Source organism: Mya arenaria, chromosome 6, assembly GCF_026914265.1.
Source record: "Mya arenaria isolate MELC-2E11 chromosome 6, ASM2691426v1".
NCBI lineage: Eukaryota > Metazoa > Mollusca > Bivalvia > Myida > Myidae > Mya > Mya arenaria.
The window spans coordinates 82615075-82628826 of record NC_069127.1 but is presented as its reverse complement, the minus strand read 5'-3'; the positions used below and the strand labels follow the sequence as shown (position 1 = coordinate 82628826).

The window sequence follows — 13752 nt, the reverse complement described above, 5'->3', positions numbered from 1 at the left end:
ATATAAAAACAAATAAGATTGTCAAAATCGTGTTATAAACATCAGCAACACAATCCGTTGCCTGGGGCCATAAGTTATGAACCGGGAATTATGAGACCGGATGAGACCGGATTTTACGAGGAGAGACCGGGAAATAGTATCGCCCTGCGCATGCGCAAGAACTTTGGAATCCCACTGTTTTTTCTATTTATATAACCGTTAACTCTCGGGGGCCGATAGTTAAGAAGAGATATTGAAAATGACACGAAAAACTCATTTCTAGGTCGATTTGAACCAAATTTTTTTTGGATTCGTCAGTCAGGAATGCTTATCAACACATAGATGAATTTTATTTTTTTTTCATGGCTAATTTGCCCGATTTGCGGACTGTCCCTTTAAATAGAAATTAATGTTATGGTCATCACACTAAACCATATTTTATTGACCAAGATCACATTTAAGTATGTGTTTTGTCTAATTGTAATAATGGACTTAAGCCTATTTAGCTGAAGAAGTTTTGAGAAATTGGGGCCTGGAGCTTAAATCTGCACTCTCAGATATTGAACATTTTGACAACTTTTTTATTTTTTGTTTTGGAACGAGCCAATTTTTGCGAAAATCCATGGAAACGAGTTATATAAGACTGCTGACAAAAAAAATATCGTAGGTTTTTATGATTAAGTTCAAAAATTGATGTTTTATGCATTTTTCTTAAACCGTTACTGTAATGCACAAAACATTAATTTTCTAACAGAAATATGCAAATCTGCGATCTGATCTTTTGTCAGCAGACTTATATCAGTCGTTTGCAAATATTAACGCAAAAATTTGCTCATTACAAGACAAAAAAATAAAAAGTTGTCAAAATGGTAAATCTGTGAGAGTGCAGCTTTAAAGAGTACTTCCTCCCTGTGATCTCCACCAAGGCCTTGACCCGCCAAGGGGCCCAACTCATCTCCATGGAAACCTGGCGTGAATGTTGGCCATTCTCACCTCTGATTTATCCATGTATTCAGAATTTGTATAAATACTTTGGATTTTGATGGAAATAGAATGGTAAATTCAATGTACATTTTTTCTGAGAAAATTTGTTTTCGCTAAAATCAAGGTTTCGTTTGGTATCATGTTTTTCTACTCGCACGTTCTATCTAATTAAAAGTCAACTTGGGGATCTTAAATTGGAAGTAACTATGTTTATTTAAAGTTACTACCGCTTTGTGATTTCAAGTTAAAGAAAATAATTAAGAAAGACTCTTCTTAATGTGACTCTGTTATTAGGTTAGAAGAAAGTGTGTACACTTAACTTGGTTAATTCTCTGATAAATTTATTACTCGACAGCTTCCTTATATTGATTGCTGTCAGACAAAATACAATAGCTTGAAACTATCGAATTTTCCCCATCTATACTTTTACAATTGGAAATGACTGCTTGTTGAAGCTCTAATGTTTTATTGTGAGCATTAAAACAACTTTATCTTTGCCACAGTGGAAATTGGAAAATTGTGGCATGTTTTTGCTGTTACTGCGTTGTTAATGTAAATGTACAGCCATCCTTCTATGACAAAATAACTGTAACCATAGAAATATCGAGAACACTGCTTATTACAATGCACTCATTTTTGATTAACCAAATGTTATGCAATATCCATTGAAAATCATTATTATAACATAAATGTAAATTGCGTGTTTATCTGAAATAAAAATGTAAGTTCATGAGGACTCATTTTTGGCAGTTAATTTCCAAAAAACAAAAACCAATTCTGATGTTTGAAACATACGTCTGACATCGTTGAATTTTTCTATCGAAAAAAATTGGCAAAAGTCCCATGTTCATGTTTTAAATCTGTTTTACCCTGCATATGCATACGAGTGCATCCTAGTAATATTGTCTTGAGCATAACTTATCATTATTTGTTGAGGTATTGACTTACTTCGAGCTTCATATACAGCTAGATCTCATTGAGGGGAAGTCAGTGCACAGGAACCATAACTCTGAATGCAGTATTTTTCTAGTAATTGCCCTTTATTGATGTTTGTACTTATTTTTTGTCCAGAGCACAAGACAAGTGCAGTGCACAAGAACCATTTCTCTGGGTGCAGAAGTTTGAGGGGTATATATATTGGAGTAGCCCTACAGTGGTCGTCTGTCCGTTGCAATATTTCTTGTCACAACTTGAAAACCACAGGATTATATTTAGTTATTAAATTAAAGTTCATACAATGGTAAACCAGAATGAGAGGAAGTGCAGTGTACAAGAACCATAACTCTATTTCAGCTAATTACAGAGTAATTGCCCTTTGTTAATTTTCCTTGTCCAGAGCATAACTTTAAAACCATTGGATGGAGTTTGATTAAACTTCATACAATGGTAAAGCACAATGAAAGGAAAGGCAGCAGACAAGAACAATAAATCTTTTTTAGCTAATTACAGAGAAATTACCCTTTGTTACTTTTCCTTGTCTGAAGCATGATTTGAAAACTTCATACAATATGTATTATTGCACTATGTAATAGTTCGATAACATGAAGTAAATTCTTAATAAATAATAATGGGTGGATTGAGCGTTTGGAAAATGTCTATTGTTGTGTATTTAAGTGTACAATGGATTCTTATATTCAATGGTTACAATTAAGTGTTCTTCATAGAATATTATAAAAATGATTGGGCAATTGTAAGAAATTTGTTCTTGTAACTTCACTTTTCAGATTTTAAGTTTTTGTACAAAAGAATAAAACAATGTACCATATGAACAATTATATTGTTTTTACATAAAAAAATCCTGTAATTATGGCCAAGTTTTGGCCTCTATCAAAGAAATAGTTTGCATGTCCTGTGTCATTGCAGCAATCAGGGGTAATCGTCTCTCCTATGACTGCTCTAGTTTTTTTGCCCTTTGTTCATTTATGTTTGTCCGGAGCGTAACTTAAAAGGTCTTTGAGGTATTTTGACTTCAAACTTCATTTACAGATAGATCTAATTGAGCATTGCAGTGCACAGGAACCATAACTCTGTGCGCAGTATTTTTTCTGCTATTTCCCTTTGTGAAAGTGACACTCTTATTCAAAATCAATACATACACATGTTAAACAAACATAAATTTTAAGTGATACACCCTCAAATACTTACCAAATAATGCACCAATAGAAAATATTAATTACTACTAACAATATAATAACCGTGTATTTGATAGCTAAAAATGCAAAATTATTAAATGATTGGTGAATGCTAAAAGATTCACTGAGATCTACTATGGTCTCATAAGGTAGCAATACCATGTTTTCTGCATATTTCTTACAAAGTAAACTCGGTATCCTCCATAAGATCTATTGTTGACATTTTTTCATCCTTTTGCTATATTAAAACAATTGTATTAAATTTGTTAAATATTATTTTTGAGTAATTGTGCATCTTTAATTTTTGTTGTAAGGCGAAATGATAGTGTTCTTAATTTAGTAGAAGATATGCCAGTCTGTGACTGTACTTGTATTTATAGTAAATATCAAGTTTTTGCAATAGTTTGGGTGAATTAAAACACAATTGAGCACATCTATATTATATAAGGCTCATATTTGATCATAACATAGATTTCAAACACCATTTTTATGATATCTAATTTGCAAATTTACTGGGCTGAAAATGATCCTTAGTGTATCAACCTTTGTGTTGTGAATGCGGATTTCGAAATTACTGCTCACAATAATTATTGTTTCCAATTATAATTTGGGTCATTGTTGGTGTTTTGTGGAAGCCTTGATGTTGTTATCGAAGGCATTGTTGTTAAGATCGCTATGAATTTCCAAAATGGGAAATCGGGAAATCCTATTGTCAAAACTATTAAAAGAAATTTATGTGAAAGCAAATTATTCATGTTTCATACATATAATACACTATGTTACAGCTGATGATCTTGATTGTTCTATAGGAAATACAATGTTTGTTGACTTAATGGATATTGTGTCAAACAGATTTGGAAAATGTAATTAGTGTTGGGGCGAATGGACATTTTTTTGCCATGTCAAACAAAAAAAAACGTTACTAATAAAAAACATAACCAATAAAAATCACTAGATCACGATGCAAAAGCTTAATTATTGGCAAAATTAACTTAGAAACCACTCAAAGAAAAAACATTGGATGAAGCTCACATCAAACTTGTTATACACATGTAAAAAAAAAAATGCCAGTACATACATATGTAGCAAGTCTCATAGCCGGCTTATAAATTATTTGAAGGTCAGGTTATGACCATTCATCAACTAAGAGAAATGGATAGTCCTGGGATTGGTTTATAAAGCTGATTCTAGCTTGATTTTCATTAACCCAGCCAGATTTCTGATAAGCCTCCAAAAAATAAAATAATTTATTGGTTCCAGGTGAAACGTTTAACTGGGAGGAGTACTTAAAGGAGAGCGGAGGGGAACCTGCTCCAGAGACATGCTTCAAGCAGGTATGTACTGTATTTTTCCTAATAAGCATGTATGTTGTAATATACACACGGGAATTGTCAAGGGTATTTATTTTACTGAGTTGAGGGAAATCTGAAGGCAGCTAGTTTCTGAAACTGCAGGTATGTACTACATATGCCCTTATAGATGTGCATGCCTGTATAGATAACCAGGGTGTCTTTCTGGGATATTTTGAAGACAGGGCAGTCAGCCCTCGAGTTATTTTTATTCTTGGCCTGTATTCACATGCATGTTCTTTGATGTTTAGAATTATATGAACGTTGTCAACCCTATTGTATCAATGAATCTAAGATGTCAAATCAGACATGTCCAAATTGAAGGTTCCATTTATTTCAAGTTATTTTATGTCAGCACAGTAATAAATTGCCTGTTACATTTAATATTCAGCAACAAGTCAATAGCTATCACTTTGGTAGTTGGTTATTGTACACAGGCAGTATGTTGGGGATTAATGAAATGTTAGAAAATCCTGGGGAAATTTATCCATCAGTCTAAAACCAATACTTGCAAAACTGACATGTCGACAGACATCGGTGTATAATCTAGAATTTATTGTAATTTGCTTAGAAAGAAATGGGCACTTTTGGCTGTATATTATTTGAATCTCATCTGCAATTAAGCGTTGATCACATTTTTATGCCCCCTTTTGAAAAAAGTGGGGTATATTGTTTTGCACATGTCGGTCGGTCGGTCTGTCTGTCTGTCTGTCTGTCGGTCGGTCGGAATACCAAATGGTTTCCGATCAATAACTTGAGAGCGCTTTGACCTAGGGACCTCATACTTGGTAGGTGTATTGGTCATGACCAGCAGATGAACCCTATTGATTTTGAGGTCAGTGGGTCAAAGGTCAAGGTCAGTGTGACCTTTACATGAAAAACGGTTTCCGATCAATAACTTGAGAACGCTTTGACCCAGGGACCTCATACTTGGTAGGTGTATTGGTCATGACCAGCAGATGAACCCTATTGATTTTGAGGTCAGTGGGTCAAAGGTCAAGGTCAGTGTGACCTTTACATGAAAAACGGTTTCCGATCAATAACTTGAGAACGCTTTGACCCAGGAACCTCATACTTGGTAGGTGTATTGGTCATGACCAGCAGATGAACCCTATTGATTTTGAGGTCAGTGGGTCAAAGGTCAAGGTCAGTGTGACCTTAACATGAAAAACGGTTTCCGATCAATAACTTGAGAACGCTTTGACCCAGGGACCTCATACTAGGTAGGCTTATTGGTCATGACCAGCAGATGAACCCTATTGATTTTGAGGTCAGTGGGTCAAAGGTCAAGGTCAGTGTGACCTTTACATGAAAAACGGTTTCCGATCAATAACTTGAGAATGCTTTGACCCAGGAACCTCATACTTGGTAGGTGTATTGGTCATGACCAGCAGATGAACCCTATTGATTTTGAGGTCAGTGGGTCAAAGGTCAAGGTCAGTGTGACCTTAACATGAAAAACGGTTTCCGATCAATAACTTGAGAACGCTTTGACCCAGGGACCTCATACTAGGTAGGCTTATTGGTCATGACCAGCAGATGAACCCTATTGATTTTGAGGTCAGTGGGTCAAAGGTCAAGGTCAGTGTGACCTTTACATGAAAAACGGTTTCCGATCAATAACTTGAGAACGCTTTGACCCAGGAACCTCATACTTGGTAGGTGTATTGGTCATGACCAGCAGATGAACCCTATTGATTTTGAGGTCAGTGGGTCAAAGGTCAAGGTCAGTGTGACCTTAACATGAAAAACGGTTTCCGATCAATAACTTGTTTCTTGCATTTATGCTGTATGAACGCAGAAGAGCTAGAATGCAAATGATTTGCTCGCATGCCCATCTGCGATCATACAGTATAAATGCAAGAACAAATAAGCAGTATCTTCTGCATTTTTTTCGGGTATTTGTTCTTAACAGTAGTGTAATCGACAACATATTTTTCATACAAAAATAGCTGATATTGGTAATGTTGTATATCATTGGTTAAATGGTGTCACACTAATCCCACAGAACGCAATATTGAAGTAAACAATGATGTCATGTCTCCTTGTGTGTTACACAATATGAATGTCAACTTTTATCTATACTTAGGACTAGGCGAATGTAAATATCAATGTTTGAACATTACAATTGTTAACCATATCATTTTGCAGCATGTTATATTGATATATAACTAATCATGTATCATGTATTTTAGATGTTCTGTTTTTTTCAATGACTAAAATTAACTAAAAGTATTGTGATAGCCTTTGAGTTGCTGGCAGAGGCGTCGTGTAAAAACAATAGATTTGGTTATAACTCAAAAGCCATGAAGATATTTATTGTAATACACACATGTAAAATAGGCTGACAACTCTGGCTTCGATAATTGTGCAGTAATGCACCTTCTTTTCTCTTGAAAATAATTGATGAGGGTTTGCGTTCGGTCATGTTATTAGATTGTATTAACAAACATTTAACCTACAGTTCATTAGACACGGCATGAAACATAAACTGTGATTATTAAATCTATTTTTGTATATCAGGCCTCGACGCCACCGGAAAACACATTTGAGCCCAGTCAGAAGATAGAAGCTGCAGACCCCAGAAACTTGACATCTACATGTGTTGCCACGGTGATAGGCGCAGTGGGTCCCCGCCTGAGACTGAGGCTGGATGGTAGTGACAACTCTAATGACTTCTGGAGGCTGACAGACAGTGGAGACATTCATCCCATAGGTTTTAGTGAGAAGAATGGCGGACTGCTTCAACCTCCACTTGGTATTCATACTTCAAAGTCTAATGAAGACCATTTGATAGGCATTTTAAAGTCAAGTTTTAATTTTCAAAACCTTGATCTCAAAGCAACATATCCACCTGCTGTCATTGAAAATATGTATTATTATTTTTATACCTCTTTGGTTACCTCTGTCTCCTCTCAACGTTGAGTTTTACACACCTATCAGCTCTATAAACAGGGTATGATATAATTATAATTGCCTTACTTAGGGAAAGCACTTAATCCCTGCTTTGTCTGTGTGTCTGACCGTCCCGTTATTTATGTTCAGGCTATTTCCAAGGAACTACCGTCTTAAATTCAATTTTAATGAAACTTTCTGGGAAGCCTTACTTAAAAGAGGATAATTGGTATATTGTCAGAAATTTCTGGTTCAATGTTTCCACAGATTTTGGCCCCTTTAATTTCTATTTTTGAGTAACTACCAGCTTAAATTCAATGAAACTTAATGGAAATCTTTTGTTCAAAATGAGATGCACATTCCTGCTCCATGACTTTTATGCTCCTCAAAGGGTCTGTCACACCAATGGCAGAAGAAAAAATACTGATGGGATTTCAATGAAAGTTGACACTTAGATACAGGGCTATATGCACAAGTACATTATGGCTTCAGTCATTGTTGAATTGTCAATCACCCCCTTTTACTTGAACAGTATGCATTATAAGGAAGCTGCTTTTCTGGTCTATAACTCAAAAAATAATAAAGGGATTTAAAGTGACACAAACCTTTAACTACTTACTAAATAATGCATTTTATGGAAAATATTAACTCATGATAACAAGATTGTAACCAGGTATTTAATAGCAGAAAGCGCGAACATATTAAGTGATTGGTGAATGCCAAAATAATTACTGTGGTCTTCTATAGTCTCATTAGATAGAAATACTGTGTTTTATGCTCATTTTTATCAAATTGAACTCGCTATCCTTAACAAGAATCATTGGCTTTGACATTTATTCACCCTTTTTGGAAAATTAAAACAATATTATTAATTGTGGTAAATCTTATTTGGGAGTAAGAGTGCATCTTTAAATGAAACTTGGAAAATAGATGGATAACAATGAGATGAAATGAAGTGTGCAAGGGATTTTAGCTTACCTTACCAATTTGCTGAATTACCTCCACTTTACTGTATTTTTAACTTAAGTATTGTCTGGAGTACAAATTCTTTGAGGATTCGTTGATTGTCCTCAAACTTCATATACAGATAGATCTGATTGAAGAATCATGACTCAGTCTTTTGTTATTTCAAAGATGAAATCCTTTGTTGATTTTAATTCTTAAAGCTGCATTCTCATAGATATACATTTTTTACAACTTTTTTTTTTTTTTTGTCTTGGAAAGAGCAAATTTTTGCATAAATATCTGCAAACCAAAGATATAAGTTTACTGACAAAAAATCAGGTCGTACAGTTTCATATTTCCATTAGAAAATTAGTGTTTTATGTCTTTACTAACGGTTTAAGAAAAATGCATTAAATATCAATTTTTGAACATAAATATAAAAATCTGCGATCTAAGTGTTTGCCAGCAGTCTTATATTACTGGTTTACATGGATTCTTGCAAAAATTGGCTCGTTCCAAGACAAAAAATAAAAAAGTTGTCAAAACGTTAAACCTGTGAGAGTGCAGCTTTAATGTTTATTTTTAATCTTAATTTTGTTCGGATTTCTTCCCATGGCTTCCCCTGCATTAGCTTCAAACACTTTAAATTATTGTGGACTAATTTGGGCGAGAGATATCGCAGTCTGTGACTGCTTCTTATCCAATTTTCACTTCCTTTCGAGTATGCTCTTTTATTCTGTAAATTATGTGTCGATGTCTGCCATCCGCTCCATAGCATTATAATGAATAACTGCTACTTTAATAAACATCTTGATAATATTTTGCAATTTCCTGCTGAAGAAATACCCTGTCAGGAAGCAAACATCGTTTCCAACGAAAGCTTTGTCTATCAGTAATTTCCATGAGTGCATTTAAATGAGATATAATTATTATGTTTGTCTTCTGTGAGCTTTTTTACATGATTTTAATTCTGATGTTAGAAAAAAATATCACCTTGACTAATGGTCATTTGCCTTGGTTTATCACTGTCAGCCATCAACATATTGAATAGATTTGTACAGGAGTTTAGCAAGTTTAAAATATGTACCTGGATTTAAATTTTATTGTTTAAATGACCATAACCTCATGTTTATACACATATTTCAGGATTTCGAATGAACCCTTCCTCATGGCCAAGCTTCATGCAGAAGACTCTGAATGGGGCTGTGTGTGCTCCCAGCAGCTGCTTTAAACAGGTATGTTTTTCTTACATTTGCAGCTTAAAGACGATATTTTAAGGACAAAATCTTTAGTGTTTTACATATCCATATCTTTCTTCATGAAAATGCACATCATTTTACCTACGCAAACTAAGTTTGAAGATAAATTGGAGTCGACAATCTGTTGGTAGGTTGGTCTGTTTGCAAACTACTGCCACAGTTTGAGAGGTATCACCCTTACACTTGGTACACATTACCTCCATGATTGGAAGTAGTGCCAGGCATATTTCTCATGACTTGCTGCCATTATGTCCTAGAGTAATGTGCCCTTGAATATGATTTTTCACAGGGACCCAGGGAAACATTAACTGATAAAATAAATTTCAACATGAAATATAAGTTGTCTCCCTTGAAAACTAACCCTTTCAAAATAAATTTGGCTTATTTAGCAGAGTACAAAATATGTATTATTTTTAGTTCACCTTAGCACAAAGTGCTCAAGGTGAGCTATTGTGATCGTCCAATGTCTATCTTCTCAGATTTCTCAGATTACCCACAGCCCAGACCCATGATGTTTGGTTTGCAGCCTCCGGTAGTGGTCTTTTCACAGTGGCTTGATGACAAAGGCTCATTAAAGTCACAATAAAAAAATTCAACTAGCCAAAATTATATTTTATACATACTTGAACATGTATATCATCAATATAATACATTGCCATAAACATAAAATGAGATTTGAAAAAAAAAAATACCCTATACTGTAATATGAAACAAGTGAAGAATGTTCGCCCGGCGAAAATGTAAACAAAGACCAATTCTCGTCGAAAATGATAACTTCCAACTAAGCTACAAACAAAATACCTGGCTCATATATGCAGCGACCAGTTATGTGCAGGTTAACACCGGTATCCTTGTCGAGAGAAACAGTATACGACGAAAATGTTTCAAAATGCGAATTATCACAAGCGCTAGGAAGACATTGTGCTGCCAAAATGACGTAGTATCCGGCTCGCCGTCATCGATTAGCCAAAGCGACCGAAGGACGGGAACCACGGGAACACACAACACTTTTACATAGACTATCGTTACTTTACCTCAAAAGGTTCTCCTGTCAAATATTCAACCTGTCGTATAGTTTGCATTTTCTCAATTTAGTACGCTGTTTGTATCATGATTATTACGTTATCGTAAAAAACAACAAAATAGCATACAACAAGCGTTTTTCACAACGTCCTTCAATTCCTCAGAGACACCGAGCCCCGGGCTCTCCTCGCTTTCATTCTCAACTGGCAGGCTCAGCCAAACACACAAAAAATAATCCGTATTAATTGCAATAAAATTGCAGACAACACAGTGAGAAACGAGCGTGCCAGTTGAGAATGAAAGCGAAATATAATTTTGGCTAGTTGAATTTTTTTATTGTGACTTTAATGAGCCTTTGTCATCAAGCCACTGTGGGTCTTTTACCAATATTGTTCAAATTATGTCCCTGGGGTGAAAAATGGCCCTGCCCCAGGGGTCACAAGTTTTCTATGGACTTTGATAGTATAGTCTTTGGAGATCTTCTTCTCTGAAACCGCAAGGGCTAGGGGCTTAAGAATGTGTAATAGTTTGCATATATTAACAGTTAACACATTTTTAAAACCTGATATGAAGGGAGAAGTTCAGGTTGTGATCTCATTGGAACTTATTGCATAATTATTCTTTGAATTAAAAAGTACAACCATCTACAGGAGTGAGAACACAGATATACGTTACTAAATTAATTCAATGAGGTTTTCTCACTTCTGGCTCTGCACAGCTCCAAAACATATGAGGAGTGAAGTTAGCTAAATAGGCGACATATACCTAGTTAGTAGCATTGTCTAAATATGTGAATAATTTGTAATATTCTCATTGTTTAACATTTGTATGGAATTGGTACATTATCATCTACAAATGTGTTAATATTTGACATTTTTTCACTGCATTCTATATATGCTATTAGTGGTATTAAGTTTTTTTTCCTCTTGATTTTTCACTATTTTTTTGCCTGCGTCATAACTATGATAGCGTCCTATACACAGTGTATTATGGTAGCTTTTTGAATAATGAGAGATTTGTCTAGGCTGACGTAATATTACAATGAAGCGGTTGACAACGATTGTACTCTCACCAACCAGTCTGTAAATGTCTTTTTATAGTCACAAACTGGTTGCTGATGGTGGAACATGGATTGTCAACTGGTCGCATGACTATTCTCCAACATTTCGCTTGCTAAATTTACATAACATTTTCACGTCACCAGAAGTTGTCATTGTTAGCTGCAAATCCTGTTCATTGGAGGATGGGAGTTGGTCATAAGCTATGTGTGACTTTGGCGTAAACAAGAGTATATAACTCTAACATTATAAACATGATTTGTTCAGGACATATATTGATGATAAAAGATTTATCTTTAGGAGCCCCTTGGACCTAGGAGAAATGAGTTCAAGCCCAGCATGAAACTGGAGGCTGTAGACAGGAAGAACCCGATGTTGATATGTCCCGCCACAATAGGGGCCATAAATGGGGACCAAGTACATGTTAGGTAGGTAAAAGGGGCAACAAATTGAGGAGAAAATGCATGTCAGGAAAGGAACATTGGGGTCATAAAAATGGGGTCCAAGTTCCTGTCAGGTATGGAAAATTTGGGCCGTTAATGGGGACCAGGTACATGGCAGTTAAGAAAAGTAAGGGTCATAAAAATGGAGACCAGGTACAGGTCAGGTATTGAAAAGAGGGGTCATAAAAATAGAGACCAGGTACAGGTCAGGTATAAAAATGGGGACCAAGGACATGTCAGGTAAGAAAACATAATACATTCCATAGTTTTGATAATAGAACCCATGAAGAAATAAAACTTCAACTTACAGAATCTATTTATAAAGAAGTATTTTAACACCTAAACATTTATTAGATTTTGCGTTTGGCTTTATTAACTTAATTAAAAATCCAGTTCAGCAAGAAACCTCAGCAAACTGTTAAGCTCTGACCTAATTTCAGGTTTGATGGTTGGAAGGGCGCCTTTGACTACTGGTGCAAGTATGATGACAGGGACATATTCCCTTGTGGTTGGTGTGCTAAAAACGGCCATCCCCTGCAGCCACCGGGCCAGAAAGGTTCTGGTGAGTCAATTAGAAAAATAAAAATTCTAAATATAAATTTGAGATTTGTTTAATAGAACGAGCTATATACAACAAATTGCGAAATAAAATGGGTATTTAAGTTGTGATTGATTACATTTGTCAAATTATATGTCATTATTATTAAGACATAAAATCATTATAGTTCTGTCTAGGAGGTGGGGTGGGTGTGTGTGTGTGTGTGGGGGGGGGGTGTTTGGAGAGGTGTATGTTTAGTTAACGATGCCACTGGCCTATCTATGGGCCTTGGTCCAAATGAGAGTATCGGTCCTGGCATAGTGCACAGACATAATGTAACCCTTGTTAGAACTACCCTTATTCTTTACCATGCACCAGGAAACCTAGTTTCAGTGTTGAAGCGGAGGATTAAATCTGCAAGTTCTGATTGGAAGACAAGTTTCACTAGACCACTGATATGCCTCAAGGATCTCAGGAAGTTAATTTGTTTTCCTCTCTTTAATCCTCCATGTCTGTCTATTTTATGTCAAAAATGTAAATTTATACCTCCGTTTGTGTTGACAGGCGCAGTAACCAAGCCCGGGCGTGGCAGATTGTCTGACAGCAGCACGCAGGGCCTGAACCCAACCAGTCGAAACTCAACCCCCAGTAGACAGAAGAGCCCCTCCCCTGCCCCAACCCCCACAAGTCCCAGGGTGAAGGAGGAGCATTTATCCCCGAGGGAGGCATCAGTTGTCACAGTTACTGAACCTGACACCAGCTCCCCCTCACCACCTGCTGGTTTGTTATGTTGCTGTTTTAATATTTTGGTCATGGTAGAAGTAGATAATCGGACAAATTTCATAATCGATAAAGAATCGAAATGGACAAGTATAATCGGTCATCAAATAGGAAACAATAGAAAGTGTATCCCAAAACCTGATATTGGTAGGAAAACTTCATTTATGTTTATTGCAACAACTTAAAATAATTTGTATATATTTCATAATTGGCCAGATGTTTATATTAAAGGATTAGATGGAAAAAAGGATCGATATCTTTGTACATTCAAAGCACATATTTTGATACATGGTAAATGATTTTTTACACAATATCATGTATTGTATGTTTTTTTAAATAAAATAATAAGTTAAATGAAGATCTGTTT

The 13752-nt window shown here is 35.6% G+C and overlaps 1 protein-coding gene across 2 annotated transcripts in view; it reads left to right on the top strand.

The window, feature by feature from the left end:
• LOC128238424 (sex comb on midleg-like protein 2) overlaps positions 1–13752 on the top strand; it is a 41580-nt gene that overhangs the window by 14264 nt on the left and 13564 nt on the right. For both annotated transcript variants that reach the window (XM_052954339.1, XM_052954340.1), the window contains exons 3-8: positions 4356–4429; positions 6968–7202; positions 9431–9519; positions 11925–12052; positions 12508–12629; positions 13170–13385. In XM_052954339.1, the coding sequence (XP_052810299.1) occupies positions 4356–4429; positions 6968–7202; positions 9431–9519; positions 11925–12052; positions 12508–12629; positions 13170–13385 (864 nt within the window). The remainder of the gene's footprint in view (positions 1–4355; positions 4430–6967; positions 7203–9430; positions 9520–11924; positions 12053–12507; positions 12630–13169; positions 13386–13752) is intronic.